Source organism: Myotis yumanensis, unplaced genomic scaffold (genome assembly GCF_028538775.1).
Source record: "Myotis yumanensis isolate MYYU_CA2020_CCGP unplaced genomic scaffold, mMyoYum1.0.hap1 SCAF_1, whole genome shotgun sequence".
NCBI lineage: Eukaryota > Metazoa > Chordata > Mammalia > Chiroptera > Vespertilionidae > Myotis > Myotis yumanensis.
In genome coordinates, this window is record NW_027223752.1 from 10,627,303 (window position 1) to 10,644,917 (window position 17,615).

The 17,615-nt window shown below is 52.4% G+C and overlaps 1 protein-coding gene across 3 annotated transcripts in view; it reads right to left on the minus strand.

The window, feature by feature from the left end:
• Nucleotides 1-17,615, minus strand: part of LOC139009520 (D-glutamate cyclase, mitochondrial-like) — a 64,444-nt gene that overhangs the window by 22,072 nt on the left and 24,757 nt on the right. The window contains exons 3-9 of one of the 3 annotated variants that reach the window (XM_070413799.1): nucleotides 17,345-17,498; nucleotides 15,173-15,371; nucleotides 11,844-11,994; nucleotides 10,657-10,779; nucleotides 9,091-9,294; nucleotides 3,006-3,266; nucleotides 951-1,050 (exon numbers count right to left, since the gene is read on the minus strand). In XM_070413799.1, coding sequence (XP_070269900.1) covers nucleotides 951-1,050; nucleotides 3,006-3,266; nucleotides 9,091-9,294; nucleotides 10,657-10,779; nucleotides 11,844-11,994; nucleotides 15,173-15,371; nucleotides 17,345-17,498 — 1,192 coding nt within the window. Of the gene's footprint in view, nucleotides 1-950; nucleotides 1,216-3,005; nucleotides 3,267-9,090; nucleotides 9,295-10,656; nucleotides 10,780-11,843; nucleotides 11,995-15,172; nucleotides 15,372-15,714; nucleotides 16,471-17,344; nucleotides 17,499-17,615 lie in introns of those variants that run through there. The other 2 variants (XM_070413791.1, XM_070413803.1) reach the window with 2 other exon arrangements.

Below are 17,615 nucleotides of genomic sequence, written 5' to 3' on the forward strand. Positions count from 1 at the left end.
TCTGCCACCCATTCAGGGAACATAAACATTCTATCAGGTGCCACACACATTCTCGCAGCTTGGAATAGCATCGGGTCTGCAATCACACTCTTCCTTGGTGACTGAGAGTCTCACTGGGAACACCTGACTGTGCTGTGAGCTGCAGCACGGCTCTGCCCTCCAGGCCTATGCAAGCAGTGTTCTTCAATTCTACTCATCAGTGGGTGGTGAAATAGAGTTATTAGGTCAGGTCAATATTTTCTGAAAAGTAGATGAAAACAGAGTAGAACAGAACAAAACAGACTAGACTAGGTTAGAGTGCACTGCCTGCAGCAAGTAAATACTGTTATTTTGAAACTTCTGTTTCAATTATGTGTGTGTGTGGTTTGCAATGCAAAATGTATTACCGTGGACTGTGGTTAAAAACGTTCACAAAACAGTACTAAAATTTATAAGGTCTGAAATGCATCCTACGTACATACAAAAAAGAAGTGTTTTTCAAAATGTTTGACCACAATACACAATAAAACACACACACGCACACACACACACACACACACACACAGCAGTTTCACAAGTGAGAACTTGCTATTACTACACAAGATATACGATGACATTTCTATTTCATTTGACAAAGGTGCTGACTACCCCCCCGAAATGATCTCACGACTCTCCAATGGATCATGAGCCAGTCTGAGAAACAACTCGTGTTGGTGTTTTATCATCTTCTCCCTCATTCAAGAAGACATGCCATCTCTCAGGGACCTGCGACTTCGAGAGACCCTTGGCGCTGCCCCCCCCCGTCACCCAGAACCCCCGGCCTTGTTGGCTAGTCTGGCCCATCGGAGCCCGTGGCTCACAGCTTTGTTCTCTCTGGAGGGCTGACGTGTGCAGGGATGTAGTTGTCAAAGTTAACAGCACGCGGCCTCTCCCACCATCACCCACTGTCAACGGGGAGGGGACACACATACCTAGGAGACTTGGGGTCCCTCTCGTCGCAGAGAAACGCCTGAGCAGCTTCTGCGGATCCGCCCTGGTAAGTTAGGATCGGGATCGGGGTCTTCAGAACACCTTGACAAGACGGGCAAAGGGTGGACGCATCAGCCCTGTGTGGGTTTGGGCAATTCCTGCTGGCTTTTCCAAAAGCTTCGTCGCGTTGGTGGTATAGTGGTGAGCATAGCTGCCTTCCAAAAGCTTCATCGGAAACGGTCGTTTCCATGATCGAACGACATGTGGCTGTAGAATTCTTTGTTAGGTAAGCCGAGACCTCGACCCAGAGGATACGTAAGTTTGTTTCCTTTTAGTCCTGAGTAAACCCTAGGGCTGGTGGAGGGGGAGGTGACACCGGGTTGGTGTCACCAGTATTGTGAGCTAGTGAATGTGCTCCACACAGATGCCACAATACCACGCCGGGGACAGCGAGCCAGCCCTTTGCTAACACATGACATGCGCTCTCTCATCTAATGTTTGTGATTCTGTGTGATAAGAACCACTGTGACCCCCATTTTACAGAGGAGGAAAACTGAGGCTCAGAGATGCCAAATCGCTCGGGCAAAGCCAAGTATATAGGTCAGTGTCACAACGCCAGGGCCCACCCAAACAGGAAGCCTACAACAGAGCAGAGATATAACGTACCCCCAGTGGACTCACATCTGTCTCCACGTGTTCCTTCAGTGTCAGGCAGGAGGCAGCTGATGGATGATTCTCTCTTATCACTGATGTTTCTATCTCTCTCTCCCTCTCCCTTCCTCTCTCTGAAATCAATTTAAAAAAAACCCAAACCCAAACACATATCTTTAAAAAATGAAAACCGAAGCCAGAACATGCCTTTCTCCTCTCAGTGCCTCAGGACCCCCCCCCCCCCCATCGCCCCCAGAATAAAAGGCCAGGTGCTCACAGTTCCCCCGAGGCCCTTCCCGGTCTGCCCCTGTGACCTCCGTGTCTCCCTACCCAGCTTCTCTTCTCCTCATCCTTTCTGGGCTAGTCGCTGACCACTGCCCTCTCTTCAACGCCACCTAATGGCCTCTGTCCCGGCCAAGGTCACAGCCTGGGACATTCTCCCTCTAGCCAGCCCCGGCCTCACTGCTTCACTGACTTCAAGCCTTGGCTCCAATGGCACCTTCTCCGTGAAGCCTTGTCTGAACATCCTGTTTAAAACAGCAGCCCCCACCGGGGCTGCCCACACTTCCCCTTTGCCCTGTGTTGTTTATTGTCGGTCTCACTCCAGTACAATAGACGCCCATGGGGGTGGGGCTGTTTTCAGTTTTGTTCACTGATGGATTTCAAGAGCCAAAACTAGTGCCTGGCACATAGTAGGTGCTCAACATGCATTCGTTGCTGTATGTTCAGACACATCCTTTTGGAAACTTCCGAAGGAACGGGGGCTTCAGGGATGCCTTCCTGGGGTTGAAACTCTTATGAGAGGCTAAAAGGATTTATGTCTCCTGAAGAATGCATTTTGAGGGACACAGAGAGATGGGCAGTGAGAAGCAGGGGAGAGTCCCGAGGCTCCCAGCTTATGCCTGAACAACACCTGCAGGGTGAAGGAGAGGGGAGACGCCTGAGACCCATGTTGGCATCCCAGCCTTGCAGCCCCATCGCTCACAGCTCTATGCCCACCTGTGTGCTCTGGGAACCTGAGCAGCGGGGGGCAGCCCTGCCCATCTGGGCCACAGGTGAGACGCTGCCATTTGAGCCTCTCGGTCACTCTATTCTCAACTCCCCCACCCCCAACGCCAGGGGTCTAGGGATGTCCTGTGTTGCCAAGAGTCCTCTGTAGGCCACCCCGCCTCTCACAGGTTGGGCATCAGGTACATGGGCTCTGTGGTCTGATGGACTTGGGTTCAAATTCCAGATCACCTGGACCTCTCAGAGCCTCGGTCTCTTCCTCTATAAAATGGGATGATGTTGCTTATACTAAAGAGTTGTTCTGAGCTGTAAGGACTTAGAAGGCCTGTGTCGAGAGCATAGCAGAAGTTCCGCAAACACTGACTCCTTCCACCGTCCGCCCCCACCTCACCGCTCACCTTGCTCAACAGCCTCTTCCACAAGCTTCTGGAACAAACTCAAGGCTCTCCGGTCCACGATCACGGAGACGCCCTTGTCCAAGGCCTGCAGGAAGGCGGCCAGAGCAATGGCGCCTGGTGGCCCGTCCGTCTCTTCCGGAGGCTCGTGGTTGAAATGCGTGGGGAACCCGGTGGTGATGAGCACCGCGTGGGCGTGGGACAGCGACAGAGAGGCCCTCAGCAGCTCATCTTTGCGGAGCAGGTGCCCGATGCCCCTGTTGCCTAAAATTACAAATAAAATAAAACAAAATCACACAATAATATAATTGTGCTTCAAGTAGAACCTCATGCAAACGGCAGTTTGTTTCTTTGTCTGTTTCAGAGGTAGTTTTGAGGGATGTGCCAGAGGCTGCCAGTTGTTCACCAGAACCTGTCCTCTGCCCCTGCCCCGCTAGGGAGGGGCAGCGGGATACATGGCAGGGCAGCCTCTCTTTCAGTTAGCTGTGGCCACAGACTCGGTTCTCTCTAGGTAGCAATCCTAGACCTGTTGAAAGGGAATAAGAGTAGGAGTGATGTGCGCCCCCTCCTGGCCATGTACCTCCCATGCACTCCTCCAAGCTCTTCCTTTCCTGGCGGTTGAGCTGTTGACAACTGGCGCCCTCTAAGGGTCCCCTGAGGCGATGGCAGAGTGCTGGGTCCCTGAGTGACTGGGTGGAGCAGATCCCCTTCCTGCTGAGCTTGAATACTCACACTGGGAGTCCAACCCTGGACTGTTATTTGAGCAAAGCATCTCGGGGTTTATTTGTTACAGCAAACCCCAATTCAGGGGACCACAGAAAGAGAAGGGACACAGTACTGTCTCAGTTGGGGATTCCCCAAAAGAAGACCCTAAGACAGGGGTGGGCAACCTTTTTGTGAGTGCGTGCCAAAACCAGCAAAATCTCTGACTCCAAGTTCTTCTGCGTGCCAACCCTAATTTTTTGAGAACATGTTATGCCTACTTGATATCTCTTAAGGTGTACGTATGTGAAGAAATAATAAAATTCATTCGAGCGACAAAAACACAGTATATGATGATGAAAAATACATTTATTTTTTAATGTATACATGTACACTGATAGTCCGTTGGAAAACTTTATGACTCCGTTTGATATTATCAGTGGGACTTTTGCTGCTGCATCACTGATGACAGAGATTTTACATCAGGTTTGTATTTCGTGACCTTCAGAGATATGCACGAGCTACTACTTTCATCCGTCAGGCTACTCCTATTACGAGACTTAACAAAATTCATCACTGAGAACAAAGATTCACAATTGTAAATGGAAGATTATAAGAGAGGGTTTCGCGTGCCAGCAAAAGTTACTGGCGTGCCATGTTTGGCATGCGTGCCAGGGGTTGCCCACCCCTGCCCTAAGACATTAGAGTATTCCAATGGAAAGTGAGCCCAGGAAAGAAGTCAGAAGGTGGAAGAGGTAACATGATAGAGAAAAAGGAGAGAAGCCGCTAAAGCCTGTGTGGGCGAGCAGATGAACTCTGAAGGCATCTGGGGCTCAATCCTGTGAGAAATGGTGGACAGTGTGGCTCAGTGGTAGAGTGCAGACCCATGAACCAGGAGGTCATAGTTCAATTCCTGGTCAGGGCACATGCTCGGGTTGCAGACTCGATCCTCAATAGAGGGCGTGCAGGAGGCAGCGGATCAACGATTCCCTCTCATCATTGATGTTTCTTTCTCTCTCTCTCCCTTCCACTCTGAAATCAATAAAAAGAAAGAAAGAGAGAAAGAAAGAGAGAGAGAGAGAGAGAGAGAGAGAGAGAGAGAGAGAAAGAAAGAAAGAAAGAAAGAAAGAAAGAAAGAAAGAAAGAAAGGAAGAAAGAAAGGAAGGAAGAAAGAAAGAAAAGGAAGAAATGGCATGGAGCACAGCTGAGGGCTGTCCTTCCGGAGGACAGGGGGACTGGGCATGCCTGCACTGGCTCCTGACCCCTGTGGGCTGAAGGTTGCCCATCGGGACGCTGACTCCTCGCACTCCCGGGCTGTGCCTGCTCTGGTGGCGGAGCAGAGAGACCCTGGCCTAAGGTGGGAGCTATGGCTCCGAGAGCTGCCCCCTGCAGCTGGGCTTTGGGCAGGGCACCAGCAGCGTCTGCTAGAGCTGCCGCCAGTGGCTGCCAAGACGGTGGCAGCTGGGCAGCACAGCTTTCCGACTCTCGTCGCATACCACCGTGCCATTGTCTGCACTCAGGTCACCGCGGAGCACGTCTATGCCACGTGGAGGCGGGATGTGACTCAGAGCTCCCATCCCCGCGGCGGCTAAAATGAGAGGTGGGCCTAAGGGACGGGAGAGGACGTCAGTGCGCATTGGAGGTGCCGGGAGACTCTGCAGGGGCCCGGGGCTGGATTCCTGTTATGGAGGAAAAGTCCCAGGTTTAGAATCTGGAAACTGACATTCAGGTCCAAGTGTTGGCACACGGTAGCTGCCTGACCTTGGCCTCGGCCTGGATTGCTCTCGACCTCAGTGTTCCTACGAGGAGCCTGGGGGTGGCCCAGGTCGGGGGGAGGCTGCCAGAGGGAGTGGGAACCAGAACACTCATCTGGTTGGGACCGTAGATTTGTCTGCGGGAGCCAGCCATCGCTTCTAGGTAGGTGACCCAGTAAAGTGGTCAGTAATGAACGCAGTCATGAGGATGTCCACTGCGGCACTGTGTATGGTGCCAAATAGGATTGTAATGAGAGCAGCGGGACATTTGTAAAATGGAACTCTATGCAGATATTAGAAAGATGGCTGTAGAAGGCGAATGACATGGGAAAATGTTCACAGCGTATTAAAAAGTTTAAAAAGCAGGCTCTAAAATAGTATCACAGCATGATTCACAGATATATATATATAGAGAGAGCAATATTGTTTTTGTTGGTGTCAGTCTTATAGGTTCAAGACTGAAGAGAAAAACTTTTCAGGGCCAACATTTGGGATGGGATTCTGGTAATTTGTATTGCCTCTTTACTTTCATATATTTATACAATGAACATGAGTTGCTGTCGATAAAGGGAGAGAAAAAATAAATTTTGAAAGAAATTGGACTGTAACCTATTTGAACTGAGCGTGCGCGCGTGCGCACACACACACACACACACAAGGAGGAGAGAACTCTGTCAACTCTACAGTGGTCTGTACATTTGTGATGGATTTATTATTAGTGCAAACATGACTGTTATAAATCTCCAGAGTCTCCAGGCACCTCAGATGCAAGCCAACGTCCTCTCAGAAATGACAGAGTGGCTCTATTATTAAGCCCAGAGAGCAGTGCCCGGTCCACTGCCATTAATCTTATATCTGCGTATTTAACAGCGGAGGAGTGAAGCACATCTGGCGCTTGGAGGATTAAAGATGCTCCTTGATCGATGATATTGGCACATACAGACGGTCATAGATCTGCCTTTGCCCCGAGCCCCATGCTTCAAGCCCTGACGGACCCCCGTCTGCACAAGCACCAGGGGGTGGGGGCTGTGGCCGCCCTCCCAGGACATTTTATTAAGCGGTGGGTGCCCTGCGTCTGCAGTAAATTCACTTCCCAGTTACTTTTTAAAAAAAATCTGAGCTAAAGGCAGAGTCAATAATTCATCTTTCCTCATGATCCTCGTGCCGTGTGAGAGAGCCGTCAGCGTGGGTGAGAGAGTTTGTGAGAGAGAAAGTATTACAGGAATTTGTAAAAAATATCCACCAAGGAGATTAACTACGTAAGAGACTAGGTATGCACAGCCATGAGCGTTCACCTCTGTACATGCGTATGTCCTAGAACAGTGATGGCGAACATTTTGAGCTCGGCGTGTCAGCATTTTGAAAAACCCTAACTTAACTCTGGTGCCGTGTCACATATAGAAATTTTTTGATATTTGCAACCATAGTAAAACAAAGACTTATATTTTTGATATTTATTGTATATATTTAAATGCCATTTAACAAAGAAAAATCAACCAAAAAAATGAGTTCGCGTGTCACCTCTGACACGCGTGTCATAGGTTCGCCATCACTGTCCTAGAAGGTGCATCTTGGGGGCGGGGGGCGCGGGAACTACGTCCCACATTTACTGTGTGTCTATAGGTTAAGAGAACCATATTCCCTGCAGAATAAATGAATGAATGACCAAATGAAAGACCTGACAGACAATCAAGCAAAAAGCTATGCCCTCTGGTTTCACAGGAACTTTTGTTATCGCAGATCCCTCTGCAATTGGGGGGCAGCCTTTGCTCCCAGGTCCAGGGGAAAGGTCAGACATGACTCAGGCTGGGCTGCTCTGTCGGATTCTGGGCCACAGGGTCAGCCAACACCAACGGGCACCCAGGCTGTCTGCTCCGTGGCCCTGCAGGCGCTGTTCTCTCCCCCAGTGTCACCACCATCAGCGTCGGGGTCTCAGGAGTCTGGCCTGGAGGGTCGACCTCCCCGGGTTGGTCTCACGCCTCTGCTCTCTGCAGACCCCACCACCGTCGATCTAGGTATCTGCTTGGGGGACAGGCGTCCAGTGGGCCAGCAGCGAGGCCACATATGCCCTCTTCAGGCGGTCAACGTGCAAGAACAACCAGGGGTAGAATCACAGCCCGTGAGAAGGGCAGGAGAGGGACTGGGGTATGAGTCAGAAGAGGCCAGAGCACGTTAAATGCCGGGCACATACCATTCAGATTCAGATTCCAATTTACCTCCCACTTACTGATCGTGGCCTTGGAGTCAGCGGGTGTGGGTCCAAGTTCTGCCTAACCATCTACTAGGTATGTGGACTTGGGCAAGTTTCTTAACCTTATGTGCCTCAGTTCCCCCATCTGTTAAAAGAAGTTAATAACAGCTGCCTCCTAGGGTTGTTGGGAGAATTTGATAAGATGAAACATGTAAATGCTTTTAGCGCATGCCTGGCCCAGGCAGAGTAAAACTCAGTAGATAATAACTATTATGCTCATGACCTACCAGAACCCCTGAGAGAAAGGGTGTAATTGTTATTACTCCAGTTACACTGATGAGGAAACTGAGGTGAAGAGCGGCTATGAAGTCTACACCTTGCTTCTCTGTGAGCCTTTGTCAGAAAAAAAAACCACAAAAACAGAAAAACCTCAAACCACTCAAGCACAATGGCGCCCTCTGCTGGCCACCTGAATTAGAAATCCAGCCGGTAAATGAAGACGCAGCGGGAAGTTGAAAGCCCCTCAACCAGCCTTCACAAACCTCCTCCCAATTGGACCCAGCAGACCCCTCGTGGGCCCCACTAGCCCTGCCCCTGCCTCGAAAGCCAGAGGCTGACAAACCACAGAAGGACTGTCTTTTCTCTGAGACGCAATTGCAATATACAGGTTGGCTGCAAACGGTTGTGAGGCAAACTGCAGGGCCCTGCCCACCAGGATCCCCAAAGAGTAGAATTCCAGCCCCTGCTGCCTGTATAAAAAAAAACAAAAAAGTGCTCTGCGCCCAACCCTGGGGCAATGGCAAAGGGGGAGATGAGGCCACTGTTAAATGCATGGATGATGATGTTTGAACAGTGGCACTTGACTACCTAGAAACCAGTCGCCCTTCTTTCTTACCTCGCCAACCCCAATTTAGTTCTGGCAACGTGCCCAGCTAACCAGCCCGTCTCCCAAACTCTCTCACATATTTAAGGTTGAACATTTTGGGGGGAAAATAAAGAAGAAAAATCACCCTTTATTCTACTACCCAGAGACCCTCGCTTTCAGTACTGCGGTGCATTTGCTTCTAGCCTTTTGGGGATTCATATACAGTATAAACATTTTTTAAAAATCATACTATAGCCCAGCCAATGTGGCTCAGTGGTTCAGTGTAGACCCAAGAACCAAAAGGTCATTGGTTTGATTCCCAAGTCAGGGCACATGCCTGGGTTGCAGGCTGGATCCCCAGTAGGGGGTGTGCAGGAGGCAGCGGATCAATGCTGTTTGTCTCTCATTGATGTTTCTGTCTCTCTAGTCCTCTCCCATCCTCTCTTCCTAAAAATCAATAAAATCATTTTTTAAAAATCATACTATAGATACAATTCTATGCTGCCCTTTTCACTGAACATCGTGTCAGTGATGAATTTCTCCAGGCCCTGATGGCGTGAATGTTTTGGTCCTTACCTGGGTCTACGGCAATTACAGTCTCTAGTTCTCTGATCTTCTGCACGGCCGAAGCGGATGTGATGCTGTAGTGCAAAGGATCTTGGGAAATAGGATGGACCTCTGGAATTCCCTCTGGGGTGAGACAACCGGCTGGAGCCTCCAAATCCTTCAGGTCAGTCATAACCATGGAGCCCGGTGCACTGGTGAAAGCCAGCGGGGTCTCTAAAACACACAGCAAGAGGGATGAGCCCACCCTCTTCATCAAGCCCAGTGCATTCTGGTCTAGCCTGCTGTTGATGGACAAGAGAGCACCATGCACCGCCTCCCCCAACCGCACTCCTTGCACCCTTTGTTGGCACCATAGGCTGGCTTATTTCTAAATAAGTTCCACTTAAAACTTGGTGCCTTCAAGTTTTAGGAAAGTGAGGATGAGGTGAGTGTGGGAAAACCAGTGAAGTTCAGCCACAGCTACAGGTGGGGCCCTAGGGGCTCCATCAACGCAACCCCAGGGACATCAGAAAGTACTTCCTGAACTCTTACAATGCATCAACCATTTCGCTCCCTTTGCAGCAAATGCTCTGTTTGCTAACAAACAGCTCTCTCTGAACGGAGCTTCTGTTCGTCTCCGAGCACTTATGTTTTGCTTTGGTTTAGGCTAATTTTGTTCTTTGGAAAACTCTCTCCTGCTAGCAGACAGCAATGTGAAGCACGCTAGCGGAATTTCTAAGAACATGACTTAGCATGGCAAACACACTGCAGTTGGAGATGCAACTTTAACCTCTCCAAACCTGCATCTGCAACTATAAGACAAAGATAACGCTGAGACGGGGTGGGGGTGAGGCCGAAGACCTCACCTGTGCCTGGCACATAGTAGGTGCCCAACCTATTCATGTTAAATAGCCAGAATCCCATGGGTCTTGGGGTTTATGCCTCATCAGCATATCAGGGATGTCTTTTCCTCTCATGAGGCCATTTTGATAGCTAAGCTCCCATGAATGCTTTCAAATACATGGAAAGTGACACTCAGTTCTACGATTTGTAGTGCACGTGTGGCAGACACTAGAATTTTCCAGTGTCTACGACAACGGGCGGCAATCGTTATATTTTTATGTTTCGCTCACATCCCACCCTCACCGTGAGCTAATTGGGGCCCTCGTGTGGCTCTTCATTGTAACATCACCCTGGGCCTTTGAAAAAATGTACTGACAGTGTGGCTTGCAAACACCATGTGGAGTGGGTTTGTTTAGTTGTGTTGTCTGTTTTCGCCTTTGCTTTCAAAGCCACACCAACCTCAGAAATGTCTCAGAAAGTCCATCTAAATGATGGCCCTTGGAACTAGCTATGAACCTTCTGAGGAGAGAAATATATTTAATCAAGACAATTTGAGCTGAAGGACAAGCTGCTCTGGTGGGACCCACCCCAGGATGAAAAAAGAAGCCAGAGACATCTTGGCTGTGGGCTGCAGGTCTCTGTCACATGACTTCCCTCCTTAAGTCACTGCACCATGAGCCTATCCTTTCGGAAACCACAGACCACCAGGTTCCACCCTAGGTCAGAGCAGTTGCCCGCAGAAGCCGGACGTACGGTAGCCGCTGACCGCTTCGAGACTGGTCAGCTGGGAAGGCCAGAACACCGGGACCTCCCCCGGCTGACACGGCACAGGATCCCCGTAGTCAGGTCTGGAAAGATCTTGGATTCCCAGCAGCTCTGCAGAGGGAAAAGGAACGTGAATTCCACCAGGGCCTGCCCTGGCAGCCCCCATCTGAGCTGAGCTTGTGGAGAAGTGTATGGTTCTTTCTCCAAGAGGAACTCTAGTCACAGGGTTGTTGTAGATGGTCCTGGAGAAGGATGAGGAGGAGAAAAGGAATCGGGCGTAGCCACTCAGGATGCTTGCTGACTCCCGGGCCATTCGGCGGGACAGGGGTCTCCAAGGCCTGGTGTGACTGCCCGAGGCGGCTCGGGTACATCAGCCCAACACCTGCATTGCATGGATTGCCAACAAAGCCAGTGTCTTTGAGTTTATCTCGGCACAGACTGAGTCACCTAACGCAGACCTAAACCCTGCTGCTGGACCCCCAACAGCGTCCCTACCCCTGGCTGGCCACGGAATGTTCATCAGGACAGCAAAGATGGGTGTCGCCCATGAGGAAAACTCAGCAGACACTTTGCTGTGGGCGCTCCTGAGATCATTGCTCTAAGGAAGGTGGCTTGGGCTGATTGCATTGTCACAGAATGCAGGCTGTGTCTGACTTTGTGACACAGCCGAGCAAGTTCAATGACATTAACGCTCACTCGCACCCAAGGCCTAATCACAAGTCCCCACCAGGCCCTCTGAGAGCCTCTGAGGGGCTGGGGCAGCCTTCACGCCTGCATTTGCTCACTCACTCTCAGAGATTTTTTCTTGAGTTCAGATGCTGGGGATCAATGGGTTTCAGCTCACGCGAACATTTGGAAGGCAGCTGTGTCCCAGCCAATTACGCCGCTGAACAACAGCCGAGATTGGCGGCGGCTCTGAGCTCAAGTCTCAAGACAAATAGCTCAGCGGCCACACTCCACCACCGGCTTCCTCCGCCCCAGGTTCACCTGAAGGTCACAGGAGCTGTTCTGCCCAGGGCAGCCCCTTGAACCTGTGGGGCATCTGCCAACCCAGCACAGGTAACACAGCTGCGGGAGGGCCAGCTTCGGGAGCTCAGGAACAAAGCACGTTCCCGTCTTCTTGGGCCGAAGCCCACGAGCAGCTGTCAGAGTCATGAGCGAGCCTGGCCACTCACCTGGGTCGCCGATGTGCACGGGCTGTCCTTGCTCACCCATCAGGGAGCAACTGGCCTGCACCAGCCTCTCTAGCTTGTCCTTGGGGACGGGCCTCATGGTGACCACCAGAGGGCAGCAAAAGCCAGCAACGGTGGTGCAAGGCACTGTGGTCTGCCAAGAAATCAAGTTTTACAAAAAATGTTAAAAAATAGAATTAGCACAGAACGGAGCTCTGAGTACTGAGAGTTCAAGGCAGTGAATGAGGGAGGTGGGAGGTCCCAGTAGCTCTTCTACAAATATAGCTTCTGCTCCCATGCGACATACAGATGAAGATGTTTGCTGGTGATGATTGGTCTGAAACAGAGAACCTTAACTTTGTGGGTGCCGTGGACCCCTTTGGCAGTCTGGCGCAGCCTGGGACCCCCATCGAAGTGATGTTTTAGACCACAGGAAAGGAAATGCATAGGATTATAAGGGAAACCAATCATACTGCACACGCAGTTACCAGATGATGAAAAAATGTGACCCAGCAATCTGTGTGTCTCTGCATTAACAGGTTAAGGAGCAAGACGACAGGCCTGCTGTGATAATTTTGAATTTGTGATCAGCACACAGGACGATCCTGAGATGTCTGAAGACCCAGGATGGGACACGGAAATGCCTGCGGTTCCTTGGGGCAGCCACCGAGCCTCAGATACGACTGCAGTTTGTCGCCTGCATTCATAATCGAAGGCCGCGCTCAAGGTCAGTTTGAGGCTCCGAAAATACTAGTGAAAATACGATTTTTCTTCCCAATTCCATGGAATCCTCTGAATGTTCTCCGTGGGCCTCAAGTGGCCAGTGGGCCGCAGCTGAAACCGCTGGGGGCAGCGGAGCAGAGGAACGCCGGGAGCGGGAGGCACCAGTCGCCTCGGCCTCCTGAGCCCGCACAGGGACGGGGCCTATGCCTGGACCCCGGGCCCTGCCTCGCTGTCCTGACTCAGGAGAAGTGGCCCAGGATGGCCTGTGTGACTGACCTCCTGGTGGGTGTTTCCCCCTGAATGGTGCCTGGGCCCTGCAGGGGCCTAGGACAGATGTAGGGCATGGCCAGGATGCCATCTGCTGGGACCGTGTGGGCGGCCAACTAGACGGCTTGGGCCCCAGACAGCAGCCAGATGACACCTTGGGGAACCTGCTGAACAACAGCACCCAGAGGGCACACACCGTGGACCCCCTCAGGAGGCGGGCAGCGATCCCCGAGGGGTGCCCTTCATCTGCTCGAGGCCGCCGACTGACTCGCAGGTGGCTGCCAGGCTGTGTCTCCAGGAGCCAATGTGCAGAGGCGTCAGCATTAAACCGAAAGCTGTTCGGTAGCCACTGGGGCCGTGAGTGTCGGAGACAGACCCTGGCTCAGCACGCTCTCCTCTCGGGAGCACGTCCCCCCAGGCCAGGGGTTCTCAACCTTGGCTGCACATTAGAATCACCTGGGAATCTTTTTAAAATCCTGATTTCTGGGCCTCATCCTCCGGAAATTCTGTTTCTTCGTGATGGGGTGGGGCCACAACATGAGTAACAAAGAAACAGAATTTCCGGAGGATGAGGCCCAGAAATCAGGATTTTTAAAAAACATTCCCAGGTGATTCTAATGGGCAGCCAAGGTTGAGTACCGCTGCCCCAGGCACATGACCTTTAGCCTTTTCTCTCCTAAGCTCCACGGGCCCTGCCTTTGCCTCTGTCACTTGTTCCCTGAGCCCATGTCTTCTACGGCTCACTTCTGCCTCTGTGACTTTCTCTGACAGTTGGGAGTCTCGGCTGTGAATTCTTTCTCAGCCAGAACTCGAGTAGCCAGGTTGCTGAACCCAAGTCCGGTCTGACACCACCCGGCTAACATCTGGTGCTGTTTTTGCCGCCAAGACAGTGACTCAACTCCGCTGCTGCAGCACGAAGCAGCCGCAGACAGTGTGCAAATAAAAGAAAAAGAACGAGGAGAAAACCATGGCTCTGTGAGCACGGCCTGGCAGAGACGAGCACCCCTGCAAAGCATCGGCCCACGGCCACGTCCACTATCAGCGTCGTACACCTGGGAGCCAGGAGGCCCGGGCTCCCGTCTGGCTTGGGGACCTGGGAAAGTCCTTATTTCTCTCCAGGCCTCAATTTCCTCATCCAAAATGACAGGCCGCCGGTGATGGGCCACAAGGTCCTTCCAGCTCTTACCTGCAAATGGGGGCTGTGTTCTGGGGCCAGACCCTGCCTGGGCCCTGCCAGCAGCGGAGGCTCTGCCCCCCCTTCCCTACTTTCAAGAAAACCACACAGGCGTCGATTTCGTGCGTGAAAAGCAGCTCGCACTGTGGGCAGCCTTGTTTATTGTCAGAGGCAGCACGGGCCTCCTGGCAGGAGCCCCAACCAGCGAGCTTTCAGCTCAAGGTGAGATCCCCAGACTGAGTCCTCCGTGAAGAGACCTGGGTGGGCCGTGGATGCTGGCTGACTACCGACCCAGCCAGGTACCTTCTCTGACCTCACACCATGTCCAGGGGGTGGTGAGTGGAACGAGGGAGTCTGGTTCCTTCCCCATGGCAAGCGGCGGCTGGAATAAAACCTCGGAGACACAGCAGGGAGGCAGCCCTAACAGCGGGCACGTCCGGGAGAGGGGACCACCCTGCGTGTGTGACCGCCAGCGGCCGCCTCTGGCCCAGAACATGACCCAGCTTCCCGACAGAGGCAGCGGATGGCCCGGCCGGGGCTCCGCCACAATCCCCCGGCATTTCCCCAGCCGGGCGCATCCTCACTGATGCCAGGACGAGGGAGCCAGGGAGGGTTTTCAAAGATCTCACTGAGCTGCCCTAAGACAGCCCTCCCCGGTTCAGCTTAGTGGTTAGGCTGTCGGCCTGTGGACTGCAGGGTCGTGGGTTTGATTCTAATCAAGGGCATGTACCTGGGTTGCAGGCTTGACCCCTAGTCCCTGTCAGGGTGCAATCGGGAGGCAACCGATCAACGTGTCTCTCTCACATGGGTGTTTCTTTCTCTCTGTCTCCTGCCCTCTCTCTAAAAATCAATGGAAAAATATCCTTGGGTGAGGTTAACAACAACAACAACGAGAAGCCAGACAAATTCCAAACAGGCTTGGTTTATGCAGCCGCAGCGATCTGTCGGAAAGGGCTGGATTCCCACCCCAGGCCACGCTGGGCGCCCACGGCAGTCCCAGGGGTGGGCAGGAGAGAGGCTCGCTCGCGGAGGTTAGCAGCTGCAGGAGTGGCTGAGCTGGGGCCAGCACTTAGGCCTCCGGCCTCCTGAGCCGACGCTCTCCCAGCACAGGAAAATACAGGGTGATCCACACTTTCGAGTCGTTCTGCCTTGTGGACTGTGTCCCTACCTTGTATGCACCCACGTGGCCGTGGCCCGGAGGGTCTCTCCTGGGGAGCCCCGCTTTCTCCCAGGCCCCTTCCAGGGAGGCGCTGCAGCCCAGGAAGAAGGTCACCATGTCCTTCAGCTGCTCCGAGTACTCCTCCAGCGAGGTCAGGCTGCCGGTGCAGGCACCGAACTCGTACTTGCGGAACTGGGGACGGTCCATCCTGGGGACACAAGGGGAAGTTCGCAGACCCCAGGCTCCATACGGGCCTTGACCAGGCATTATTAAAAAGGACCAGGGTGGTGGTGGGACATTTACTACTATGGAATACTATGCAGCTGTCAACAAGAGGACTCTCTTATTCTTTGGGACAGCATGGATGGACCCGGAAAATATTATGCTAAGTGAATATTTATGTCAGTCTGAGAAAGACAAACATCACATGATTATGGAATAAGAAAGGCCATGGCGAGGCCTTCTCACTTATTTGTGGAATCTAATGAACAGAATGAACTGACCAACAACATAAGACCGGAAGCAGGGAGGCGTGGAACAGACTGACATACCTCGATGTGGGGTTGGGTAGATGAGAAGAGATAAACCAAAGAACTTATATACTTATATCCATGGACAGGGTAGTGAAGACCTGTAGGAGGGAGGGCAGGGGCTGGGAGGAGGGGGGAAGGGAGGGAAATGGGAGGTATCTGTAATACTATCAACAATAAAAATACATTAAAAAATAATAAAAAATGAAAAGGACCAGGGAGAGGGAAGAGGACGTCTGGGGCTGAAATTTCTGGCAGTGGCACTGCGGTAGGCGACGCAGTTTTGAGCAGGGGGCCTTGCTGGCATTTTTCAGATCTTGCCAGATTGGAAATGATTAAGTCAGCATGTATATAATATAGCCCCCGCCCCCTCCTGTTACAGTTCCTGGAACCTTACCCAAGACCAACCCAACCAGCAAGAAAATAAATAAATAAATAATAGTGGCCCGGCTGGTGTGGCTCAGTGGTTGAGCATCGACCCAGGAACCAGGAGGTCATGGGTGGATTCCCAGTCAGGGCACATGCCTGGATTGCGGGCTCCATCCTCAGTAGGGGGCGTGCAGGGGCAGCTGATGGATGATTCTCTCTCATCATTGATGTTTCTATCTCTCCCTCTCCTTTCCTGTCTCTGAAATCAATAAAAACATATTTTAAAAAAGAAAAGAAAAGAAAAAAAGCAATGGTGTTCTCTCTGCTGTCGAGGCAGGGCCTGCAGACAGAAGGGACAGAGGACACATGGGCGGCCATGGCGAGGCCTTTCTCGTTCCTTAGAGAAACGTCTGCAGGGTTGAAAGACTTTGGTTACAAGCCCGTTCTTCATTCACTCCAAAGCCGTTTGCCGATCCGCTCCTCCGTGCCAGGCGCAGACCCAGGGATGGGGCTATGGTGATGGAGAGGGCACAGGCCCAGCCCTTAAGAAGCTCAAAATCCTGTCCTGGCAGGTGAGACTCCATTGGAATCAGGTCCTTGCAATGCAGAAACGTGAGTGCTCACAGTCTAGGTAGAGGAGTGGCACAGGGAGGGGAGAGAGTCATTCTTCCCCACAGAGGGGGAGGTGCTGGAGTTGGGTCCTGAAGGGTGAGGACCCAGCTGTACAAGGAGGAAAGCACAACCTAGGCAGAGGAACAGTGGAGGCAGCACAGTGGTCTGCTCTGCAAGTCCCCGAGTTGGGAGCATGGGAGGTGCTAGGGAGAAGGTACGTGAGCTGGCCTCAGCCCAGGGGGGATCGCTGGAGTCCACAACATGATAACAGCAGAACATTCCCCAAAGTTTTCTCTCGCGGGAGAGGGCTGGGGGGTTGGAGGTGACCAGACACAGTGTCAGGAAAAGTCACTCCAATAGGACCATTTTCTTCCTCATGCTATGCAGACAGGTTTCTGGCTTTGGTGATGACGTGGCTGGAGGGCAGTGCCAGTGGGCTTTCTCCAGGGCTGGACTTTCTTGGTGACCCCAAAGATTTTACCTGGGGCAGGGGCAGGGGCTAGCGGTAGGAGTGGGATCGGGGGGAGGGCATCTCCTCCCTAACAGTCACGAGTGAGCCTCTGTGCCAGGCCCTGTGGGGTCTCGAAGCTGGACACAGGTCCCTGGTGACAGGCACCTGGCTGCAGCATCAGCCCTGCCACCTTTAACCCCACTAACCCGCGCATTTTACCTGGTGCCTGAGACGGCGCCCAGGGCAGGCCACGCCCACTTGCCCGGCTCACCGCGGCCCAGCAGGGGCAGAGGGCCACGGTTGGCCTGGCAGAACGTCTCAAAGGCCGGGGCGAGGGCCCTGTGCAGGACCACCATGCTGGCTGGTCGGGGCCCTGGGTTCGGGGAGAGAAAGAACACACACAGTCAGGTGCTTCTCGGAGAGCCTTCTTAGTTTAACTTTCTACTGCAGCCCAGCGCACACACACAGAAAAGTGCACGTGAGCGTACAG